Source organism: Chenopodium album, chromosome 6, assembly GCF_948465745.1.
Source record: "Chenopodium album chromosome 6, dcCheAlbu1.1, whole genome shotgun sequence".
Lineage (NCBI taxonomy): Eukaryota > Viridiplantae > Streptophyta > Magnoliopsida > Caryophyllales > Amaranthaceae > Chenopodium > Chenopodium album.
The window spans coordinates 72,904,433-72,930,729 of NC_137839.1; the positions used below are offsets into that span (position 1 = coordinate 72,904,433).

At 35.7% G+C, this 26,297-nt stretch overlaps 2 protein-coding genes and 1 pseudogene across 3 annotated transcripts; 1 reads left to right on the plus strand and 2 right to left on the minus strand.

Annotated features, from left to right (window-relative positions):
• Positions 1 to 742: 742 nt before the first annotated feature.
• Positions 743 to 6,793, minus strand: LOC145635217 (nonsense-mediated mRNA decay factor SMG7-like). 2 transcript variants are annotated; one of them, XM_081686506.1, is made up of 6 exons: positions 6,461 to 6,793; positions 5,380 to 5,517; positions 4,693 to 5,298; positions 4,288 to 4,410; positions 3,971 to 4,182; positions 743 to 2,780 (listed from the first exon to the last, which is right to left on the minus strand). In XM_081686506.1, the coding sequence occupies exons 2-6, from the start codon at positions 5,431 to 5,433 to the stop codon at positions 1,043 to 1,045; spliced, it is 2,733 nt and encodes a 910-aa protein (XP_081542632.1). In that variant the 5' UTR covers positions 5,434 to 5,517; positions 6,461 to 6,793; the 3' UTR covers positions 743 to 1,042. The 2 variants fall into 2 exon arrangements, with proteins under 2 accessions (XP_081542632.1, XP_081542631.1); XM_081686505.1 differs by having other exon boundaries at positions 5,380 to 5,537.
• A 5,764-nt stretch (positions 6,794 to 12,557) lies between these two features.
• LOC145637206 (uncharacterized) lies at positions 12,558 to 12,938 on the plus strand. The gene has a single exon (XM_081688683.1). The coding sequence runs from the start codon at positions 12,558 to 12,560 to the stop codon at positions 12,936 to 12,938; it is 381 nt and encodes a 126-aa protein (XP_081544809.1).
• A 10,319-nt stretch (positions 12,939 to 23,257) lies between these two features.
• LOC145636264 (VQ motif-containing protein 4 pseudogene) lies at positions 23,258 to 24,300 on the minus strand (annotated as a pseudogene).
• Between the last annotated feature and the right edge of the window lie 1,997 nt (positions 24,301 to 26,297).

The window sequence follows — 26,297 nt, forward strand, 5'->3', positions numbered from 1 at the left end:
TTATTTGTAGAGGTTGTAGCTTAAATCTTGTAGCTTGGAGATTAATGATGTGGCAACTCAAAACTAGATGTACATGTAGCCAGTCACTGTGGATGCTCTAACCGCTATTAGCCTATTTTACAAGTCTGACATTTGATAAACAGCAATTGTTAATTTGTTATCAAGAAGATAAGTTTTTATTTTCACTAAGAATAGGGTTGAAGTTAATAAGTAAGATGTGGTGTTCAATTCACCTAATCTGATACAAATCTTTCCCTATTATTGATTTGTGATCCAGGTGCACAAGTTTTACCATGCAATTGTGCACTCTATGAACATGTTACATGAACATGAACAAAAATCAAATTGTTATTCGAAGCAAGGGACTATGAGTCTATGAACATTGTATACGGAGTATCTGGGTGCACCATCAACATCCCTACTTAATTTATTTTTCTATTGCAAATTGGTTTTACGATGTAACTTCCTTTAAGCTTGTAATTACCCCAAACTCTTAATCTCTTATGTGTATAAGGTAGTTCACTTATACTTATTGAAAAGATAGAAGCTAAGTAATGATGGGTTTAAAGGCTATTACATAATTGCAAATGACACTAAAATTCCAAGCACAGTTTTGTTCTTAAAGTATTGGCAAGCAGTAACTTTTATTCAAATTTCAGATTGCATAGTTTGCCTTATAAAGAGACCTCTGTATCAAGAATCATTTTCGGCTATATTACCAATAAGATATTACCATCCATGCATAGTTGCATAATAAGAACCTTTTATTTGCCTATCACTCTCAAAACTTGGTCATGGTCTTGGATTACCTCCGTTTATTCTTCCATTCTGAACCAGTTAGCTTGCAAATGCATCAGAATTCTGATAAATGTTTGTTAAATATGTACATCATATGCATTCACAATCTAAGCACTCAGCGTGTAAGACCTCTTACAGAATGTTTAAGGGTCCATGGAAAAGTTCGTAAATCACTAGATCAGTTCCTGCAATAATTATTAGCATTTCTTCGAATTGAACTCTATATAATCACACTTTGGATACATCATTTATGCATATAAGGAGAACCTGTGAATGGCGAATTCTGCTGTAGCTGCCACTCCCTTTCCTTAAGGTACTGCAGAAGTGGCTGTGGCTCTGGTCTATTGTCTGCAATTCCAGGGGAAACATAGGGATTCCCTCTTTGATGATGATCCTGTAACCCATGAAGAAGTGATGAGCTCGGAAGAAATAATGGTGGACCGCCATCCACATTCATGGTTCCTGCAGAACCCCATGAATTATTACACCTCCAACTGTCAAAGAGGCCGAAACTTGAAGTCTCAGAGCCATGGTAGCTATTGAAATCTCTAGATGCAGTGTATTGATCTTGCATAGCGTGATTGGGGAACCACGGTAGATTATGATTCCCAAGCTTAGGATCCTGGGGCCTGCTCCATGGTGAGGAGTTATCAATAAAGCAAGGGAGACCAGGGCTTGCTTGGGGACCATCCGGGGGATGTGAAGAAAAATTTACTGGTTGATGAGTTGCTGCATTTATGAACCACACAGCGTTACTAGGCAATAACGGGGCAGGAGGTGTGGGAGTAGAGCAAGGCGGAGGACATGATACTGGAGATGCAGGGCCAGAGCTGTCACTGGTGGACAGAGAAAGACTTCTCATCAACTCGTCTGAAGCCACCGCCTCCTCAATGGGATCCAGTATGCTTCTGTTAGCATCCCTACCCTTTGTTCTTTCATTGGAAATTTTTTCCCCATTTAGAACCCATGAGCTAAGTGATGGAGGCCCAGCAGCTATGGGACCCTCAGAAAATGTGTTAATTGTTGAACTGTGATGTTCATTTTGAGTGGCTTGATTACTGGAGCTGGGAAAGAAATTAGAAGAGCTGGAAGTTGAGTTAAATAAATCTCGGTTTTGGGCTACAAGAAGTGAAGAAGCACGGCGCAAGCATTCATCAGAAGCTTCTGTTTTTGGTTCTTTTTGAATTGGTTCTGAATTACGTCGAGTGATTGGCTTAAACACAATGTCTTCTTCTTCTTCCACCGCTGATTTTGCCTCGATTGCACTAAAACTTCTACTGACATCATCATAGAATAGCCATTTTCGAGAACAACCAGCTGGTTCCTTTGCAATCTTAATTGCTGATTTAACAATGCGATGGGCACGATATTCGTTCCTCATTTTATAATTAATTTCTTCTTCCCAATGACTTGAAAAATCCAATGAGTTGTGAGTATGCAGTAAAGGTACAAATCCCCTCAATTCATAATCCTCCCATAGAGCAATATGATCAGGAAAAGTATTTTGAGCCCTGTTTTGTTGGAGTTGGCTCAGTAGGTCTACAAAAGAGCCAAAGAAATAGCGCCTTGCGCTATCACACTTCTCGTCATTAACATCTACTTTATCAGCAGCACCCACCAACCACTCCACAAACACAAGCACAGCAGGTAGAAGAGGAAAGTAAATCACGGGGCTTCCCTCCAAACATCGATCAACAAAGCGGCCCATGAATGTGAATGTGATAGTCAAAGCCAACTTTACTAGCTCAGATTGCTGCATCTCATTTTTGGGTTTAAGAATCTTCTTCTCTGGAGCTTCAGCTAGGTTGTGGATGATGAAAATCAGGACAGAGATGATGTGCAGGGCTCGGTAAGGGCCTGCCTTAGATAAGTTCATATTCCGGTAAGATTCTAATGCAGAGCTCAGTTCAGAAACATCCAGTGCCAATAATGCTTCCAATTCTCTTAGAGTGGAATTAAAAGTGGAGGGGAAGCTTTCCAAACTGCAAACACTCAGAAATTGTAAGCAATATATAAGATATCATGATTTAATCAAAGGACCATGAAACTATGATTAAGAAGAAAATGCTCCAAGACCCTGTCACTCTCATATTCAAACATACTAATTATGTTCATATTTAAACCAAAAGAAGTGCACTAAAGAGGAAAATTCTGAAAGACTACTGTCGCTCTTATATTCAAACAATCATACATACATGTTCACAAATCAAAGCACATGACCTAAAATTATGTCAAGTCTTGTAAATATTTTGAGAACACTAGCTGTATTGCATATGAGGAGATACAGCATGATAGTAATATTCAGATGAAGCAAGCTAAAATCTTGGGGAGCTCGTTTAAAAATAATCACTGACATGAATATAGATGAGCTCAATGCCAAGTTGCCAACCTGAAGTAAAGGCTTTTAAGCAGTAATTTGGGGGATGACATCATGTCATAAAGCTCATACTCATTTGCCACTTCAATAATTTAATGCAAAGACATTCTCCCAAAATTTCAATGTGAAAAATTAAGTAAAGATTTTGTCTGCCTTCAATTGATCTGCAGACTGCAGCTATATGACAAGATCCTGATCTCCAGGTCCAAGGTTGGTGATCATACAATTATAAACAGATATTTCAGAGAATCCCCAAGAAAGCAACCATTACTGCTAATATTGCTGCATCACTTGCCTGAAGACGGTTTCTATAATGTGCGTTAATAGAACTACTCAGCAGTCAGCAGTCAGCAATCAGAATTAAAAAAGGTTATAACAGAAACTAGTTATAGATGGACATCGGATATGGATAAAGAGGAAAATGTTACTCTCTAACTAGTTTGAAAGAACTGGGGAGAAACAATACTCATGATAAAGGCACCTCAAAAGCTCCCAAATAGGATAAGAATTTAAGATACAAATCACTTTGAAAATGGCAACTCTTTTGTAGCTTTAGTAGATGATTCAAAAGCATTTTATTATAAGTCTAATAGTCACTGCCATTATGAATACCACTGAAGCAAACATTATACTTAGACTCTAGACAGATCAGAATAGTTTAAACTTCAAAGCATATCAACTGCATTATAGCAGTATAGCAAAATAAGCAAAAGCATTACAATTCAAACCATATGATCAGTCATGTACATGTTTAGACATCAACCAAGGAAAGCATAGTCGATTTAGGATATGTACCTGGACTCTAAAAAGAAGAAACTAAACGTTCTGATAATAAGATTCCAGGCATCAGCTGGCATAGATTTATTATGCTCAGTGACTTTCGGTGTAGTGTTGTATAATGAAGTAGCATTTGCAGATGCTGCTTTACTAGGGCTGGAAATCCACTCAGATGGTTTTGAGAAGTCATAAACCTCATTTGCCTTGGAATCCATGTCAATTGACCTATTCTGCAAGATCAGAAAGGGTAACACCTTAATTTCAATATATACTGGGCAAAGAGGGGGATTTACATGACTGAAGCAGCAGTATAATCCTACAAGCACAAAACTTACCCGTTCAAAGAGTAACATAAGGTTTTGCAAGGCATCTTGGAAAGGTTCTTTGACAGCCAGACTTCTTATACAATGGTATAAAGCAAGGAATTCATCCCCAATATATGTTGCCAGCACTGCCAACTAGAAACCATTATAAGGACATATATAATATCCTGACAACCTTGCTTATATGTTATGAATTTGAGCTATGTTACTCGCACTCCTCATCGCACCTCAAGTACCCGTGTCATATCTTTGACACTCTGTCATTGATATGAACACTTAACGATTCATGACGGACCAAAAACATGGAAAATTTCATAAAAATAGTCAAGTCTGATACTTCAACACATACCCATGTCTGACATGAGTACTGAGTCCAAGTAACATAGCATTTGAGAGTACAAGTAGAAAAGCAAGTACCTGATTTTGGGGGTTTCCCCCATCAGGATAAATCTTAGCTGCTTCCAAGTAGTAACTAGCAGCAACAGACCAGTTTCTTTGCTGAATAGTGGGCTTTTCATACAGTTCCTGATATCTTGCAAGATCCCCAAGACAGATACAAAGACGATGAGAAAGAAATTGGCATTTATGCAATTCTGTCTGTTCTATGCGACCAGCACTTCTGTCATTCTTATAAAACCAAGGCTCATCATAAAGGCCATAGAATCTTTTAATTTTTCGGATTAAATCTTGATAAAACTTAGTCGCCTTTGATAAAAATGATTTGAATCCTTCCATGTGAGCATCAACTATGTCCTTATTGGCAACCTTCTTTTGGCTGGTTACAGCCCTCTTATCCTCACTCTTAGCCAGATTTTGGGATATTATCTTGCGAAATTCATCAATATGCTTGTAGTGAAGCCTCCATAAAAGATATTCGACATTTTGAAGGTCTGGTAGTTCATTATTATTCAAGAAGAGTTTCTCATATATACAACAAGCCTTATGGTACAGATCTTTTGCATCATTATGAAGCACTCCTTTGGACTGGAAACATGCCCAAAGCCGTTTTTCAGCGTCAGACACCTGATGAAAGAAGGAACTGATGAATTTAAGTAAAACAAAGGAACAAGCAAAGATTAAAGCTTAATATTGAAAACTTTTTACCTCAACTAAACAATTTCTAATCTCTCTCCGGTTTTTGAGAGAATCAGTAGGCATGATTGATGGACTTCCTTGTCGGCAATCTAATTACTCAGAATACCAAAATGTTTCCATATGTACCAAATCAATTTCCACCAGCCACTATCACAAAAACAGACTTCCTAAGAACAGCACATAACACCAACATCACTGAGTTGATACAAAAAATGAAACACAATGAGCCTAGAACATTATATCAGTAATCAAGAAGCAAAAGTCCCAGAGGAAAAATCTCCAAAGCCTCTATCTCTGAACAAAATAATGCACATAATTTAATAGAAATCGTGACACGAACGAGTGCCATTTCAGTTAGATGTTGAGCAAGATTAGTACAGCACATAAACCCCATTAACAATGAAGTTGTGCTTTTTATTGACAATTAAGCCAGTATGATACAAGTACCACATTAGATGGGATATTTCATGAGCCTAAACAGTGGCATCAAATTAAAAAAACCAACAGGGTTTACTTTAACAAGAATTACAATAATTTATCATCAAAATCCAAGTAAAACTGAATATAATAATCCATTAATTCAGATTTTCCCCAAAATTACAAGACAAACTAATAATTAGCCAAATTAATCAGAACATAAACTTAGAGAAAATGTTACAAAACCCACCTCCATGAAAGAAACTATAGATCAATTTACCAAAAAGAAACTATAGATCAATTTTAAAGAAATATATTGCATAAGAAACTAGAGCTAAAATATACTTCCTCCGTCCCTAAATAAACGTCTCATTAAAATTCCGGTGCGTATACTAAGAGTAGATAGTAGGACAGTTTAGAATTCAAAAAACAGCTACAAAACCCACCTCCATTGAAAAGAAATTCAAACTTACAAGCAACAAAGAAATACAAGAAATTAAAGATAACCCACCAAAATATATCAATCAGATGATTCAGAAAAACCCCATAATATATAGTTCCTTCACATACAATTCAAATGGAAATTAAAAGCACTTGTACTTTTTTGATAGGGATATGAGCTAAAAGAAAAACCAAAAAAATTCAGTGAAAATAACATACTTAAAAATCATACCTTTGAAGAAAGTTTTGCCAGAAGAAGAAAGGAAAACAATTAAATGCCCACCAAAATATAGCTGAAGATTTGCAGGTGAATTATATCAGAAATTAATGGCAGAGAATTAGAAAGCGCGGGGAATAGTAGAAGAAGATGATTTTTGGGGAAGGAGTAGTAAATGATTTTATTTTTGGTTGTGAAACAGACAAACTGAAAGGTGGGCTGATCATGAATTTTTGAAGGTTAGACAAAGAATTATCCTTCAACTCATTGCTTTATTTCATGTCTTTTTCCTTGCTTATAATAAGACATCTTAATAAATGTGTCATCCCCACATAACAAAAAATATAACATTGTGACATTGTGTAGTAACAGCTACATCATTGTTTTTGTTTTTTTTTTTTTCGTTCAGGAAGGAACTCTTAGGCCCTGTTCTATTGAGTTGTTTTGCTCTACTCTGCTATGTTGAAATCTGCTCTATTCTAATCTGTTTCTGCTCTGCTATGTGATGAAAGCTTTGATCTGCTCTGCTAACTACTGTTTTGCTATGCCCAAAAGCTCAAAAAAAAAAAAAAAAGAGCTAGTTGATCTCAAGGGTGTGAGGAAAAATGTGGAATTTATCTAATAGTTGTAAGTTTTCTGAATAGATTACAAATTTTGATTTCTAATAGTGTGTTATAATTGATTATATGTTCTTGTGTAATTAATATGTAAATTATTATGACAATTCCGTAGGTCAATATTAAGACTAGAAATTTGTGGGAGATCCCTTGTAATCTACGCAATAACAGCATGATTGCATTTTTAATTAAATTAAATCATATGTTGATGATGTTTGACAATAACAGTAGCTTTGGTCAACCTAGAAGTTCTCTCTTGTGTTTGGTTAGATTCCATAATCCACTCAAAGAAATCTTGCTAATTTAAGGGAAGCAATAGTGGTGTCCTATGGGATATGCAAAATGGGAAATGATGTAGATCATATGCAAAGGACTCAATACATTGACTTTGTTCTTTTTACATTATTTACGTTTGAGAGGACATTGCTCTTTTCAATTTCCAACACACTATCGAATAGTAAATTTTATAATACAAATTTTTGTATGGTGCGGCAAGGGTTACTTGTAGGGTGTTACTGATTTTGTCAGGGGTTACTTGTAGTTGTTACTTGTATTATGGGGTTACTTGTATGGGTGTTACTGGTTTTGGTCGGGGTTACTTATAGGGTGTTACTGGTTTTGTCAGGGATTACTTGTAGGTGTTACTTGTATTCTGGGGTTACTTGTATAGGTGTTACTGGTTTTAGTCGGGGTTACTTATACGGTGTTACTGGTTTTGTCACCACGATACAAGTAACCCATACAAGTAACCTCATAATACAAGTAACCCATACAAGTAACCCCAAAATACAAGTAACCCTAAAATACAAGTAACCGTGCCGCACCATGTGGCTTGCCGCACTGAAAAACCTTTGATTTTATAAAATAAGAGGTAACCCCAATTAATCTCTAGGATAAACATGGTTTATCACATGACATTTTGATAAATAAATCAACAATTTTATCCAGCCATTATCACTGTGGGACCACTTTTATTTAAAAAGTTGTTGACTTATTTACAAAATTGTCACGTGATAAACAAATTTTGTGTATATCAGATATTAATTTGTATTTACCCATAAAATAAGGTCTTATTCAGTTAATCAATTCATTTTTATTTTTGCTGAATTTAAATTATTTATATTGAATTGAAATTATTTTAATTGATTTATTTTTTATTTTTTTTAAAAAAAAGTTACTAACTTTTACTAAACTAAAATTAATTTTGCTGATTTTTTTTAAGGTGAAGTGAACCGGGCGTAAATAGTTTACACGAGTTCAAATTAAGAGTTTATAATAAATTTAACTTAAGTAACTTAACATTATTTTTTTTTAGGAAATAACTTAACATTAGTTTAAATATACTACATATTTAAAATTATATATAAAAAAATAAAAAATAAAATAAATAAAATTAAAAATTTAGATGAATTTGATAAGATCAATAAGCTATGATAAAGCAAATTTAGATAAAGTAACTAAACTCTTACTATGCAAAATTTTCTACGCAAGTCAATTTTATTAATTTATTTTATTTTTGGTAAAGCTATATTGTGTCAATTGATTGGATTATGACTCATTATTATGGTCTATGAAGTCTTAGCCTACTAGATAGTGATTGTTTTTTACTAAATATTGCAAATTGAAATTGTATAGGAAAAAGAAGTAAAATAGAATCATAAAATCTACTAGTAGAATGTATTGTGGTTTTCACTTTAATCACATAAGATAATACACAAATTAAACTATAACGTGTCATTCAATATTTCATTACGAGTCAATGTCATTACTCTCATATAAGATTATTTTTTATTACAACAAATATCTATTTCAATCCAAAAGAGTGAATGAAATTTAATCATCCATCATACACGTAGATGAACTAATCAATGGAATAGAGTGAAGTGTGATAGAGCAACTAACCTAATCTTCTACCATATTCAACAAAAGAAAAAGCTAATATTGAATGCATATGTTGATGTATGTGTATTGGTGGGTAGTTGAAGAAGTTTAATTTTTTAAGCTTTTTTGAAAGTCAGTGGTCGTTTTTCTGTTTAATGCTTCTTCTACGCATAAAACGCCATTTGCTCAATTTGCAAACGTCCGAGATGAAGATTGGGTCCCCTTTGCTTATTGTGTAGGGCCAACCATTGTTGATTATGTACCACATTATTAACTACTCCAATGATTTTGGCTAGCTACAGTGTAAACTTGGAAAATTCAGAAGATTGAACAGTTATGCTAATAAATTTCAATGAAAATAGAATCTTGTACTCACTAGACAAATTTACATTCCCTCTATTTTTTGTAAGTAAATCATTTTGATTTGTGCATTATTTATAGGGATGGCAATTCAGCTCGCATCTGATCTTACTTCATCCCGATCTTAGGAAAAAAAATCCGTTTCGAGTCTGAGAAAAAAGTAATCTGAGTCCGACTTCGTGAAAATAATCCGACTCTGACTCAAAGAGGGTCGGAGTCGGATCCTACAAAAAATCTGATAATAAAATCCGACGTTGGAAAATGTCTGACACTAACGGATTATCCGACTCGGTCTTCGATGCATGTATCGTGGATTTTGGGTGTGGGTTGCAAAGGCCCAAATAGCCCAATTTCTCAGAGTATATTGAATAGCCGAAAAAAACTCGGAGTTGAGTCGGATATTAAAATTGGATCGGAATCGTAGTCTCAGAGTCAGATGTCGGAGTCGGAGTGGATTTAGCATCCGACTTCCTATAGAGTCAGAGTCGGATTTAGCATAATACGCTCCGAGTCTGACCCGTTGTCATCCCTAGTTATTTATGTATTGTTAACCTTGTCTCACATTGATCTTAAATCGAACATTCACTCATATTCTATAGAAATTGGTTGTTAATTAAAAAAAAATTAAAAAAAAATGACTCTGATCAGCCGCCCCCTTCATTTATGCTGACCCCAGCCGGGGCTGGCTTTTTGGGAAGCTCGTTTCCACCGCGCTTACGGCCCGGCTGGCCTGCCAGCGGTAGTGGGAATTATCCCGTTCCCTGGTCAAAGACTTAGTTGGATGTGGGCGCTAGGCGCTCTCGTGGTTCGCGAGAAGGAAAAAGGACTCATCCTTTGTTGCATCTGGCACGAGATGATCTAGTCCTCAAGGTTTTTGGGTTCAATATTTGAGGATCAGACACATAAGAGTATAGGAGAGCATGGGGGAATCCCTACCCCAAGCACTTTCACTTGGTAGGATTCGAATCCTATATCTCGAGTCTGAGATAAGAATCTTATCAAATGAGCCAATACTTTATTGTTTGAAAGTGAGATGAGTAGATATAATTTGTTTGTCTAAATATAAATTATAAGAATTAAACTAAGCAAGTAAGATGATATCTGTTTAGTACAGTTTGAGTTTAAAGGCTTATTTGAGCAAAACCACAAGAAGGAATATGAATTATAATTTCCGTTTGAACATATAAATTTGAATGCGTATGAGTAGTCGACACAAATTTGTTATGCTCTATCTTTGGAGAGAATTACCAAAGAATTTTACGGAGTATGAGCTATTGATTAATGAATTCATGATCCTTCAATTGACAGAGAAGATGACACAGAAGATTGAGTCACTCTTTTCATGGACTTGTTAGCCGAGATAGGTCACGTAGACCCATCATAATAAGACTTAGACGTCTCAACACGATCCAAATGAATAATTACTAGTAATATAAACTAGCCCAAGTACTTTACAAATTGAACTTTGTTTTAATTGAATATTTCATTTGGGTGGGCTATATTGATTAAAATGGGCTACAAACATGATTTTGACCCAAAACTAATTTAACTAGCTTTTTAGCCCGTTTAATGCACGGGTTAATACTTGGGTTAATTATTTTCATATGTAGGAAGATTGTTTCATTTGTAAAACTTAAAAGAAAAAAAGAGAGAGGGTAGAACCGTGAAAGAAGATGAAGGAATTTAGTTCGTTATTAGATATATACACGTGAAGATTGTGGGATATAAAATGACATACTTCCTCCGTTTTTCTTTTATTGCACCATAAGGACTTTTACACTATTCACTTAATTTCTTTGACCATCATTTGTGATTTATTCATTAGGAAAAACATAATCATATGGGATCTAGTTAGATTCGTCTCGAAATTTACTTTTCAAATATCAAATTTTTATAATTTTTACAAAAGTAAAATTGAAGATATTAATAGCTAAAGTAATGCGTTGGGAAGTGTGAAATCCCTCATGGTGCAATAAAAAAAATAACGGAGGAAGTATTATTTTAAATTATATTTAAAGTCTAGGAGTTGAAAAAACAATTTTTATTATAATTTATATGTTTATGTAATATGTATTAATTAAAACATTTTTTTATTATGGTGGAAATTAAACACTTCATTTTCTTAGTTGTATAATGCATAAAGACTTAAATATAAATATTAAGAGAAATAATATGTGGCATATGGGGTGATGAGTGACTTGTGAATTGTGATGCCATGTGTCATATGAAAAGTTTATGGTTTGTTTTTTTAAATACTAAGTATAGAAGTATAGAAATATAGATATAGATTACTAATAAATTTCTATTGCCGACAAGTCTACAACCCATACCAACTACGGAGTAGATAACTAGATTCACTAATAGATAAAAGAATTATTGCTTTAATAACTTTAGAAAAACAATATACAACATATTTACTAGCCCTTAGGACTGTATATTAAGGCGTCAAAAGTGGATAAAATTTATTCGTGATTTTGTTATACATTTTAAAACGAATATCCTAAATATATCATTGCCCATAACTGTATATGTTGCATATAATACTTTGTAGAAGATAAATTTACCCGTCTCTTCACTTCTGAGTTGTGAGCCCTTGCATTCCATTGCTCCCTTGACACCTACCAGATAAGCCCGCAACCCAATCCGCATGGCCGACCGCCACCCTGTCCCCTGTCCGGCAATCCAATCTCTATAACTATAAGGCCTTAACCCCCTACATGTGAGTGCTCTACCACCTAGACCCTCACATAAACTAATGCTCTTAGCTCACTGCTCAGTTTTTTCATAAAAAAGGCTATCTAATGAAGTACATCGTATGTTTTTAAGTGGGCTGATTCTCTCAGAAAAGATGAACTGATTGAGCCTTGATGAGAGGAAGCTGCTTTGCTGTCCATTCTTCCTTCTTTGTCCTGTTGTGCTTATGATGCACCAGCTGTCATTTAGAATGATTAGCTGTTATTAATGATCGTTCCTTTGTCTTTTGTGTTCTTTCCCGTTGGTTTGTCATAGTATATGTAATGAAGAATGTAAGAGCTGAATTTTTGAATCAATGAGAATCAGTGCATTTCTTCCTCTCTAAATTTATCTCTTGTGACTTTTGTCATCATGGTATCAGAGCGGTAAGAGATATTTTTAGGAAAAGAGTAAAGAAAGCCCAGCTGTTTTTCGAAGATAAACTTCACAAATTTTTCCTTCAAAATTTCCCCAAATCGATTTTGACCTAATTTGTTGAAGCTGCTTCCCTGATATCCAAAATGTCCGGAGATGGTGTGATAACGAATGCCTCCACTCCCTTGGACTTCACTAATCCACTCTACCTTCATCCTTCCGATGGTACCCACACCATTGCTATTTCCAAGCTCACTGGTTCTAGCGATTATCGGACTTGGCGGAGGTCGATGGAAATTGCTCTATCCTCAAAACGCAAGCTTGGGTTTGTGACTGGGACGGTACCTCATCCAACAGAAGACTCAGTGAAGGCGGAACTATGGGACACCTGTAACTCCACCGTTATAGGATGGATCCATGCCTCGGTGTCAGACTCGATCAAAAGTTCGATTCTTTTCTTGAGTACAACAAGAATGATTTGGTCACACCTTGAAAAGCAATTTTCCCTCACAAAAATACAAGATTAGCAGAGACCTATATGGGTTGAGGCAAAATGGAGCTCCTGTGCACGAATATTACACGAATATGCGTGGTCTATGGCTGGAGTTGGAAGCGATGAGTGTTCTTCCAGCAATTACTACAACGGCCACAGACGTCACTGCTTTTCTTCGTGCCATGGAAAGGCAACAGGAGGAGGGTCGGCTCTTCCAATTTTTGAATGGCCTTGATGAAGAATATGCCCCCCAAAGAAGCCAACTCCTACTCATGATTCCTCTTCCAACTGTTGAAACAGCTTGTTCGGCCATTCAACAAGAGGAATCGCAGAGAGAAGTTCTTAAACCTGTCAAGCAAGAAGTAGAGACTGCTGCCATGTTTAGCAAAACAGCATCGGAGCAAACTTGCAATGCTTGCGGAGGCAAGGGCCATTACACTCACAAATGTTTTGAGGTTATTGGTTATCCAAGGTGGCATCCTAAGTTCCGGAAACAGCTGAAGAGTGGTGTTGACTCACGGTCAGCAAGTTCTAAATGGTCGAAGGGAAACACCAAAACAGAGACCAAGGTGGCTGCCATGGCTTCTAAAGGCTCTGATGGTGCCTCTGAATCTGGGTCAGTGACTTTCACAGCCTCACAATTTGACCAATTCATGAAGAAATTTTCTGGTATGACTTCGACTTCCTCTTCTATTGTTTCTGAAACTGATGATGAGTTGGATAATATATTTGGAGGTATGGTGACTTGTTGCAATGCCTCTCTTGGTTCAAATGTGTGGATTATTGATTCGGGTGCGTCTGATCATATGACAGCCAATATTGATGTAATGCATAACCCTGTTGTAGTGAATGATGTGCCTAGTATTAATTTGCCAAATGGTGCCGTGTCAAATATATCTCATATTGGTAATATTACTCTTCCGAATGGCTTGATGTTGAAAAATGTGCTGGGAGTGCATGCATTCAAACATAATCTTCTGTCAGTAAACAAACTGAACAAAGATAATGGTTGTAGTGTAACATTTCATTCAGGGTTTTGTGTGATTAAGAATGAAAATGATGAGAAAATTAGAGGTGTGGGCAGACTTTATAATGGTCTGTATTATTTGATGGATATTCCTGCTGAATATATGAGCTTAAATGCCCTGTGTGCTGCCTTTAATGTTGACAAAGCGACGTCTAGTAGGAATGTGACTGCAGTGGAAACTTTCACTCTCTGGCACAATAGACTTGGGCATGCTCCCACGCCTAAACTCAAATTAATTCCAGCCATAGCTAACCAAATAGGGTCGTATAATTGCACATGCATTACTTGTCCCATGGCTAGATTTGTTAAACTGCCATTCACATTGAGTAAATCTGTTGCTAGATGTCCTTTTGAAGTCATACACATCGACATATGGGGACCTTACAGGGTCCATTTCAAAGGAAAGTTCAGATTTTTCTTAACAGTGGTCGATGATTACAGTCGATACACTTGGATTTATCTCTTACAAGAAAAATCACAGTCTCTGAACATTCTGGAAACCTTTGTGATTTATGCAAAGACTCATTTTGAAAAAAAGGTCAAGACTATAAGGTCGGACAATGCTCTTGAGTTGGACGACACCAAAGCCAATCCTTTGTTTGCTGCCTACGGGATTGTGCATCAAACATCATGCGTTGAGAGACCTCAACAAAATGGAAGAGCCGAGAGAAAGCACAAACACTTGCTTGAAATTGCCAGAGCGCTTAGATTTCAAGCCGGCCTTCCTTTGACATTTTGGGGCGACTGTGTCTTAGCTGCTGCTTACATAATTAATAGACTCCCAACACCCATCCTAGCTAATCAAACACCATACCAGAAACTCCACAAAAAACCATCTGCCTATGAAGAGATGAGAGTGTTTGGATGTCTCTCGTTTGCTTACAATCCTGAAATCAAACCTGACAAACTCAGCCCTAGAGGAGTACCCTGCATTTTTTTGGGATATCCTCCGAACACCAAAGGTTATGTGCTCATGAATTTACTTACTCAAAAGAGATTCATCTCGAGGGATGTAAAATTTCACGAGAGCATATTTCCATACAACAATGCGACACTTCAGTCAATTCTTCAACCTGTGCCAACACATACACCACAAACACCACCTACCTTATATTATGAAGAATTTTCGCCAATACAACTTACCCATGAAAACACTTCCCCAATTCCTGAGCCGACATTGAGCCCACTTAAATCCCGTGCAGATCCTTCAACCTCACCTCTGAAACCTCCTTTTCAGGACCCTGAAACTTCAGACTTGCCTGTGATAAGAAGATCTACTAGACCCACTCAAGAACCTGTGTGGATGAAAGACTATAAAAAATTGGCTTGTTCAGTGAGCAATGAACCAGTGTGTGTTGCTGCTTCGAGTAACACTCAAGTGACTCCTGAATTCTGGTGTTTTTTGGCAAATGTAACTAAATGGGCAGACCCTACATCTTTCAAAGAAGCTAGTAAACACCCAGAGTGGATATCAGCTATGAATGAAGAGCTGTCAGCCCTTGAAACCAATGACACCTGGGATCTCACGGATCTACCAGTTGGGCAGAGAGCAATTGGAACTAAATGGTTGTATAAAACCAAACTAAATCCAGATGGCTCAGAGGAGAGAAAGAAAGCTAGACTTGTCATCTTGGGATGCCGGCAACGGCCAGGGGTTGACTTTGATCAAACCTTTGCCCCGGTTGCAAAGATGACCACGGTGAGGTCATTGTTGGCTGTGGCAGCAATGCAGGGGTGGATTACATATCAGATGGATGTCAAAAACGCCTTCCTTCATGGAGACTTACTTGAAGACGTCTACATGAAAATTCCGAAAGGATATGTGGGTCCGGGCATGTCCATCAGTCCAGAACAGGGGGAGTTCCCAGAGAATCGGGTGCTAAAACTTAAAAAGTCCTTATATGGACTTAAGCAAGCGCCACGCCAATGGTTTGCTAAGCTCACTGAGGCCTTGAAATCTTTTGATTACACACAATCCAAGGCCGATTACTCTTTGTTTACAAGACGCTCAGGAAGCTGCTTTGTTGCCGTGCTTGTATATGTCGATGATCTTCTAATTGCTGGAAATAATCAGCAAGAGATAGATAATCTGAAAAATCTTCTCTCCATGAAATTCAAAATGAAGGATCTAGGGAGGCTTAGATACTTCCTTGGACTTGAAATTGAGCACTCGACTTCAGGGATTTTCATATCACAAAGGAAATATGCCCTTGAAGTAATCAGAGAGTTTGGGATGGCAAAAGCAAGACCACTCAAGGTTCCGATGGACACACATGTGAAACTCACACCCACCTTGGGTGATCCTTTACCTGATGCTGAAATTTATCAAAGGCTGGTTGGAAAATTGTTGTATCTGACCATCACGAGACCTGACATCAGCTTCACAGTCCAAGTTCTGGCACAATTCATGCAAGCTCCAACTACGGCGCATCTCCAAGCTGCCAAAAGAGCACTGAGATACCTCTTGAGCTCGCCTGGCAAAGGAATATTACTGGCTAGTCAGTCTGCTGCCACACTCACAGCTTTCTGCGACAGTGACTGGGCAGGCTGCCCAATTTCAAGAAGGTCTACCACCGGCTATTGTGTCCTTTTAGGGGATTCTCCTGTATCATGGAAAGCAAAGAAACAGCCAGTGGTAGCAAAATCTTCAGCAGAGGCTGAATACAGAGCGATGGCGCTTACTATCTGTGAAGTAACATGGCTGACTTATCTGTTGAAAGATTTGGGTATCAAAGATCTTGGCCCTGCAATTCTAAAGTGTGATTACAAAGCTGCGATCTCAATTGCTACCAACCCAGTAATGCATGAGAAAACCAAGCACGTCGAAATTGACCAACACTTTGTGAGAGAAAAGGTTCAAATGGGTGCAATCAAACCTTCTTATGTCTCAAGCACAGAGCAGCTAGCTGACATATTGACTAAGATTTTACCAGTACAGCAACATGAATATCTTCTTGACAAGCTTGGAGTTTCCTCACATCCACACCAAGCTTGAGGGGGAGTGATGAGAGGAAGCTGCTTTGCTGTCCATTCTTCCTTCTTTGTCCTATAAGCTGTCATTTAGAATGATTAGCTGTTATTAATGATCGTTCCTTTGTCTTTTGTGTTCTTTCCCGTTGGTTTGTCATAGTATATGTAATGAAGAATGTAAGAGCTGAATTTTTGAATCAATGAGAATCAGTGCATTTCTTCCTCTCTAAATTTATCTCTTGTGACTTTTGTCATCAAGCCTTGCATTGGATTCAACATGAAGGGCTCATTTAAGATGTATTTAGCCCAATTTGCATCTTTAACTCATTCAAGATTCAACTATCAAGTGACAAGTGGTATTGAGAATTGGGCTCAATTCTTCCTAAAGACTGACAGAAGTGGGCCAGTAGCCCATTTGAATTCACCTCTGTTTTAAGAGATTGTGAGTAACTGAATACTGGCAGCTTTTTATCAATATGTATCAACTAACAATTAAGTTGTAATATATGAAACAATTAATTATTAATCTTATTTGTCCTAATTCCTAAGTTAATTTTAATTGTTTGTCCTAGGCTAATATTGAGTACTCCCTAATCCCTATGTTCTTTATTGTTTGCACTACTTGCTTTTCAAATTTCTATGGTCTCCTTATCCATAATACACAACTGTTGGGATAATGCTCTAAACCAAAACGGTCTTAATCAATGATTATATTCACAGAATACATAATTTTTGTTAGAAGTTATGAATCTACAAAGTTTGACAATTGATGGAACATAAGGATGCGAAGATAATGTATGGTTGGTCAAATTAAGTAATTTTCTATGTACAACTGGTTTTATACATGCTATAATTAAGGTTTTTTTTTTTTTTTTTTTTTTTTTTTTTTTTTTTTTGTCCACATGTCTTGTACCTTATAAGCACTTGAATTTTAAAAAAGTTTTAAACTAGGACGTACAACACCTTATACACGAACTTATAGAGTACTCCCTCCTTGCCTCAATTTCCTTTTCGATCAATTTGTGCCATACAGCCATCTATCACTTCACACACTCAAGTTTAATACAAAGCTATTGTTTCGGTTAGGACAATTTGACATGGGTCAATCTTCGTTTCGATTTGAATTGGTTCGGCATTAAGATGGATTTTATGGACTTCTGTGTTTATCGGATTTGGGTCAAGTTTTGACCAAGTTACAGCAAGTCCCAGTCAAATTTAAATGGACCTATCCAAATGTATTGATACAATATTATCCAAGTAAACTGTTTTATAAGATGATTAAGATCCATAAAAATGCATAGAACTAAATGTAATCATGACTAGTGTAAGTTTATGAGGCTATAATATACGTATGATTCAAGGAGCTTGTGAGTTTACAAGTAGGCTACTTGTAGTTCATTGTTTTAAAGTAGTATCCTTTTCACTTAACCTTGTAGTCAAGTTTTATCAGTCATGTTTGCATTTATTATTTGATAAAAAAATGGAGTTTCTAGTAATTAGTATTTAGTAGGTCAGATGTGGAGTTAGCTCCATTTAAAGTTATTTGATTGAGATACTAGACTTCAACCATTAGTTTAAACTTTTGATTGCGATGGTTTTCTAATGTGATGGTATTAAAGCCAACATGACATAAAGGTAATGTGTTCAAATTTCATCCACCCCCTCACTATCAAGTGAGAAATTTCTTTTTTTTGACAAGAATGTGAGAAATTTCAATGCAACATCTAAATTTCAAGTCCAAAGAATTCTCATGTAAGGGGGCGTGATAGACTATATAAGCCGACATTGAGCTTCAACCATTAATGGATGGTGAGTTAACATCAAATTAATTTAGATCAATTTCAATAGCTTTAAACTTAGATAAACTCGGATTTGAGTTTGATTATTTTTGGTCTATTTCTTAGGTCGAGTCATTTTTCACACCTTTAGCTATGTTCTATATACTTTATTCGTTCTTTTAATATTGCAACATGAGGAGAGAATACGACTTTTGAAAAGAGGAAAAAGATACAGAGGAATAATTATATGGATCGACCAGAGGAATAATTATATGGATCGACCCATGTGATGAGGGGAGAGAAACGCCAATAAGAAAACGTTGTACTGTTTGTGAAACTTCTAAATATGATAATTGTTGCTATATTTGTGGAATGAAAACTTCAATATCTGGGACGTTGGGCTTTTTTCATTGTTAATGTATTATCATTAACCATAATTTTTTACTAATGTAATAAAAATATATTTTATCATAAAATATGTGGTTCGATAGGTATTAATATAAAGTTTCATAATACAATTTTAAAAATAATTTTCGTTAATATTTAATTATATAAAAATAAAGTCAAATTAGTGTATTGACATGACTTAATAAATATCTAGGACAGTCAGCAACTTTTTAGTGCAGCAGGCCACACCATCTGACAGGGTTACCTGAGTTTTTCAATCGAGGGTTACTTGAATTACTCGGTCATGAGTTACTTGAATAACTCGGTCAGGGATTATTTAAGGGGTTCACTCGGTTAGGGATTATTCGAGGGGTTCACTCGTTTAAGGGTTACTCAGTCAATGGTTACTCGACTAGGGATTACTCGAGGGTGATCCAGTTAAAGGTTACTCGGTCAGGAGTTACTCGAGTTTCTCGGTCAGGTCGTATACAAAAAATTGTGACTTGAGTAACCCCTGATTGAGAAACTCGATTAACCCCGAGAACTCGAGTAACCCCTAACCGAAAAACTTAAGTAAGCTCGAAAACTCGAGTAACCTTAAACTAAGAAACTCAAGTAATCTCTACCGCGTGGTACAACAGTCCGCATATAAAAAATTGTACTAGGACAGATTAAGCAATATTATACGAGTAAATATAGTAATTATTGCAATTGTAAAACTGAGGAAGTATATATAACGGAGTTTACAACGACAGAGTAGAAAGAAACAGAGCGGGCCTAAAAATGGGAAAAGATCGACCTAGGAATGTGGCATATGAAAGTTTCAAACTTCCAATTAATGACCCACCAAACAAAAAAAAAAAGGTCCAGTCTTCGCTAAATTACAAATACAAATCAAAACACAACAAATTAAGTGACCACACATTATAACGACACCCCCTGCCCTACTCACCATGTTTTCTGGGCTTTTTTCTCCCACCACCCCTTAATTTTTGTTTTTGCATCACTTTCAATTTCTCCATTCTTTCATCATCACTACTAACAAGTCCCACTTTCTATAATAAACCTTTTACTTTCTCACGTTTTCATTTTACTACTAGTATCCACTATAGTAGTCAAAACTCAAAAGGGACTCTTGATATTAAGTAGTTCACACTCCACACGAACATGAACTTGAGACACGTGTTAAGGCGTGAATGGATTACATACTTACGTTTAGAACGAATTTGGAGATATTTTGAGAAGAATAAAGGGGGTGAGATTTTAGATTCTAGATTGAAACTTTTTGTGCATGATGTTTCTATTAACCTTCGTTGTGGTGTGCAACATTAGATAGTGAATTGGAGATTGTTTCGCCACTTGTGAAAAAAATGAATAGAATAAAAAACCATGAATGAATGGGAATTGAATGGACCCACAATTATTGCACAAATTTTACTCGGTTTCATGAAAGTGAGGTTACAATATAATGATCGAGTTTTGACTTTGCCACTTTGCCGTTCAAATATTATTAATTAATTTCTTAATCTACGAAAATTACATGTGGGTCTCACAAATTCAATCATAGTGTAGATTGCTCAAGGTTTTTATAGTAGAAAAATTAGTAATATAGTTTATAGGTACTTTTTGGAATCGCAATAAATAGATTATTAAAATTCAATTGTTATAATTTATACTTTTTGATAATTAAAGATATTATTGGTCAAAATTCTACATTAGCATATGTGCCAAGCTTCAATGGAACACTTAAAAAAAACAAAAGGGAGTAGGAAAAATCAAGATATTAAACTCATTTCATGTTTGAATTAAATAAAACATTTTATCTTTAACAGAGTTTAATGAAAATTAGTTGAATTTATTAAAATAATAGAAAGTGGAGTATAAGTTTGGGAGAGAAAATAGAGTCAGGGGTTTTGTAAGGCTATTAATATGAGTAGAATATTATTAAAAATAGAGAGAATATTACGAAGTATTAAAAAAAATAAAGAGGTTATTAAAAAAGAAAACATTTTATTTATTAAAACACTACTAGAAAAGGAAAAACATTTCATTTTGAAGGGGTAGTATATGTGTAATATGTGCTCATTTCATTTTCAAAATTTTACCTTTTTAATGTCATTTTTTCCCCTTATTTTGAAAGCCTCTTCTAATTAACTAAACTTATTGGAGTTTAAGTGAAATGAATTAAATATTTTATAAGACAAGGAAATTAAGAACTAAACTGAACTTATTGGAGCTGAGCTGAACTGAAAATAAGCTGAAGAGATGAGACCCTAAGTTCATTTTGATTGTCAAATTGAGCTCCATTTTATCCATCTTTAAATTTAATGGCTGGTGAACGGCATGAACCCCAGTGCATTAATAACATACGGGTGAAATAAGTTTGGTCTCCAACATAATCCATTGGCTTTGGTGCAACCTATTGAAGGCATTAATGGCTCTTAAAGGTGAGAGTTGAAGGCCTAACTTAATGCTCCTTTGATTTAGGGGTAGGCATGGTGCATAAATGCATAAACATGCGGGTGGGAAGAACAATGTTGTATCAAAAGCATATATGAATATGGACGTGAATTTGTTTTATACATTGAGAACTGTAACTAGACTAAACTATGTTATCCAACGATATCTCTAAAAGTTATAGTGACCCTTTGAAGCAAAAAAAAAAAAAAGGAGCACAAATCTGTGAAAGTAGTTCTATCAAAGAACCGTAGGAAGGTGAAAAGTATTTAAAGGAGCTACTAGACTAAACTATGTGTTAGAGGACCAACGTTATCCAACGATAGCATTCATATCAAGGCCTTTTTTTTGGTGCTTAGAAAGCCACAAAGACGAGTAATAGATTTGATCCCATGTATGCCTTGGATCGAGAGAATGATCTAACCAACATGTTTTACCACAAATACATTCAAATAAAAGTATATGATTAATAAAAATTAGAAAAAAAAATAGATAAACCAAAAATAGTACTCCCTAAAGAACAAATAATTTTAGGTCTTAATGACTAACGACACTACTCTCATAGTCTCATATAATGTTGTCACTTGTCCGTTGTCTGCTTCTCTCCTCATTAAACCTTGACACATTCTTTCTATTAGCATCATCCCTTAACAAAAATGCTTCTATTAAACACCCCTTCAATTTTCTAAGCTCCTATTAGCATCACCCCTTAAACAAAAAAGCTACTACAAATAATGAGCTAATTCAACGTAAAAAATTGACACCAACCGTTCCAACTATGTTACTCAAGCGCGCATGAAAAAACCTGGACGGCGGGCGTGCCCACATAGGCACATAACATATATGCTAATGCTCTCCACCCCAATACTGGAAATTTTTGGGCAAACAAAAACGCAACCTATGCAAAACTACTTTAAGCACAAAACTTAAAAAAAAAAAAAAAGTCCACATTTTAGTATTTTACGGCTAACCCAAATTCAATTGGTAACTTGACACTTTCCTTTGGACAAACACAAACACACAAAGTCAAAGAAAGATATCTTTAAGAAAGAAAAGAATAATTATATCTGAAAGGGTATTTGTATTTGTAAGAAAAACAAATCATAAAAAAAAGCACCCACTATTTTCAACTTAGCAACTTCCTCCACTCAGAAAAAGTCATAAATCAACACATTCACAGTCAAGATTCCTTGCCCATCCCTCCACTCTTTCTTTGACAGCTACCCCCGTTTTTGCCTCTTTAATCTTCAACTCAAATCCCCCCTTTTTTTTATTATTATTTAATTAATTAATTAAATTTCCAATTTTTCAAAAAAAATAATAAAAAATTAAATTATTTTTACTGCAGCACTGTAAAAAAAAAAACTTAGATAGATCTTTAATGGACAATTCAATACAGACAGAGCAGTAAATTTTACCATGAGCTGTCATTGTACTTGATGAATTCAAATCTAAAGTGAAATTTTTTCCCTAAATTGTACAGTACAACTAACGATTTTAGTAACTCTAAATTTCCATTTTCTAACCTTTTTTTTATTTTTTTATTTTTTTCAATTGCAATCTTCTTCAAAACTCTTACTATGATAGTATGATCATTCAACATTTTACTAGTCGTAAAGTAATACGAACGAAAAGATATTCAGGTTGTCATCGACACAAAAACAATTAACTTAAATCCAAAAATTAAAAACACAACCATAAAAATGATACAATTGAAATAAATTACTCTCAAAATAGGTGAACAACTTTTTTTTTTTTTTTTTTCATCTCTCACTTTGTTACAGTTGGTAGATTAGGCCCATTACATGATAGAGATAGAAATATTTATAATCAAGTACTAGAAAATAATAATTAAAAACACTATTTATATATTTTTATATACTACATAGTATTTTAAAAAAGAAAAAAAAAAAAACAAAATTAAGAAGTGGGATGAGAACCTGAGGAGACCCTCGGAGAAGAAACGGGGAAAAGAGGCAATAAACGGGGCTCCGAATCACGAGGAGTGGAAACGGGCGAAGGATGAAGGAAGAACCCTTTTTCAGCAATGGCTTTGTCTTCAGCAATTTTATCGACAACTACGTTCGGAGAGGGTGAGGCGGACGAAGAAATTGGCGATCGATTGAAGGGGTCATGGATGAGGGGAGTTACAGGGGATAAAACGAGAGACGGGAAATCGAGTAAAGAAGGAGAGAGAATCTCAGCATTATTATTTCGATTTGGAGAGAAGATTGGGTTACAGAGACGGAGAGACTTGAGAGTGGTGCTACGACGTTCGTAGAGTTTGGATGGTTTGGATTTGGTGGGGGTTTTGATGGGTGGGATGTTGTTGTTGTTGTTGTTGTTGGGTTTTGATGGGGTTGGTTCGGAGGATCCGGTTAGCATTTGGACGACTTGTTTGAAGGAGGAAGTGTCGGCTTGGACGAAGGTGGTTGGGTAAGGGTTGGTTTCGGATCGAGTGAGGGGGAATTGTTGTTTTGGAGTTTTCGCTGCGATTGCGGTGTTGCTGCTTGTGGAGGAAGAGGAGGGGGAAGGGAGGAGTGTGTGAGTTTGGGTTTCCATTGTTGGAGGAGGGAGAGTTGATTGTGGGAAGGAAATGGAAAGAGGAAAGAGGAAAGAGGAGAGTTTAATTTGAGTTGAATTTGTGTGTGTTTTTTTTATTTTTGTTTTTATTTTATGATGAAATTAAATGGATTAGGGACATGGTGAGTTGGGTGAGAAAAGTGAATAAAAAGTGTGGGGAGGTGAGTTTTGAGGAGTGAGTTTGGTTGGAAGACAGAGAGAGAGTACATTATCAGTTTATAAATATTTTCGTTATAAGCGAGTGGGTTTCACTCACTTATAATGTAGGTTGACCAACACGTAAACGGTTTGAATCAATGAAAGTTTTTTTTTTTTTTTTTTTTTTTTTTTTTTCAAGTGAAGATATTGACGTCGAGATATACACTCTTTATACTACGGAGTGTAAGCCTGTTCTCATACGATTATTTTCACTTCAGTTCATTTCAGCTCTAATAAGTTAATTTCAGTTCAATTCAGCTCCTAATTTTCTTCTTTTATAAAATATTCAGTTCAATTCAGCTCCTAATTTTCTTCTTTTATAAAATATTCAGTTCAATTCAGCTCCTAATTTTCTTCTCTTATAAAATATTCAGTTCAATTCAACTCATTTCACTCAATAAGAACAGGCTCTATGACCGTCATTTTTATTTTTGGTTTGTTTGACAATCGGCGTTTGGTTGTTAGCTGACTAGCGGTTGGCGTGTTTGTTTGGCTGAAAGTATTAGTTACGGAGTATATTAATTGTTTTTTTTTTCATTTTTTTTACGTGCAGTTGACCACGCCATATGACCGCTTGTAAAAAAATTAATTAATCCCTATAATATTGACCCAATAACCTATGTAATATTGATCGAGTTATTCATTTAACACTAATTAGTATCTAAGGGTGTGCAAAAAAGGACCGAGGCCAGAAATCGAACCGGGACTAGACCGGACCGTTAGATTCCGGGTCGGTCTTCGATCCTCACATTTTCTTGATTTCGGGTTTCCGGTCCAGGTAACAATTAGATCAATATTCGAAAAATGTATTTTTCTTATTTTTTAAGTGAAAATTTTATATTTTATATTTAAATTTCTAAAAAATTTAGGTGTAAAACTTATAATTTATAAATTTTAGGTACAAAATAGAAAAGTACGCACACAAAAACAAGACGTTAAAAAATTATGTATATATAAAGATATTAAAATGTAAAGAAAAAATAAAGGTCCATTTCTGTCCAAAGTCGGACCGGAATAAACAGGTCTTGATCGGTACCAGGACTGGTTGATTACGGTCCGGTCCCGATCCTTAAAAACTGGCAATTTCGGGTTTTGGACCGGTGCATAGCCCTGGAAGTATCCTCATGTGATCAACCACATATAAGAATGTCTTTTTGTGTCTAAGACAGTGACGAATCTAAAAATTAAGATATGAATAGGGATTACAAAACTAAGATTCATTAAAAATAAATAAATAAATTTGAGGTTTAATCATTTTTGCCGACTGAAATTTGAGTTATTAATTCATTTCATTGTTGTGTCTTTATCTATCTTTTAGCAACGAGTTCCATAAGTTAGTAACGGGATATATACCCTCAATTCCACAAGGTACCATGTCCAAACAAACTTATTTCCGACCGTGTCTACCTCAAATTCTCAAGATGATAAGAAAGAGTTGTAAGAGAGTGGAATGCACGAAGTTTCAGCGAAGGTGGAATCAAGTTGGGTGGCTGGTTCGATTGGTGATAAACATTATGACAGTCGTAAGAGTCGTAACATAACAATTGGTGTTGCAATAAGAAACCGGTTGAAGAGGTACATACAGAGTTGTGTACTTGTGTTGTGGGGTTGCTAGTCAAATTTTAAAGAAGAGAAAAATAAAATATATTGAAAAATGGTGAGTCATTCATGTGGTGGGGTTGGAAATTTGGAATGGTCGAAAGAAGTTGTCAAAGGAAAGAATGATTTGGAGAAGTTTATTACCAGTAAAAATTAGAAGTCGTAATTGCCCAATTGACTTGTCATAGACAATGAAATCCGTGAAACTTACTTCTCCTTGTATACTTGCAAGTAACCAAGTTGCAACTCTTTTCAGGGTACAAAAACTTTTGTATACATCCGGTTTACACTAATATTAGTATACATCGAGCAGTATAAAGGTAACTTTTAGCTAATTTTAAGGTTGTTATGAAATATTGTGTGGATATCCATTATCCTCCTTTATCATTCTGGA

Coding starts and splice junctions, on each gene's coding strand:
- LOC145635217 (XM_081686506.1), bottom strand. CDS start 5,433: ATGCCTACTGATTCTCTCAAAAACCGGAGAGAGATTAGAAATTGTTTA. Junction 4,411..4,692: donor GGGGAAACCCCCAAAATCAG/GTACTTGCTTTT, acceptor AATGGTTTCTAG/TTGGCAGTGCTGGCAACATA. Junction 4,183..4,287: donor TTATGTTACTCTTTGAACGG/GTAAGTTTTGTG, acceptor CTGATCTTGCAG/AATAGGTCAATTGACATGGA.
- LOC145637206 (XM_081688683.1), top strand. CDS start 12,558: ATGTCCGGAGATGGTGTGATAACGAATGCCTCCACTCCCTTGGACTTC.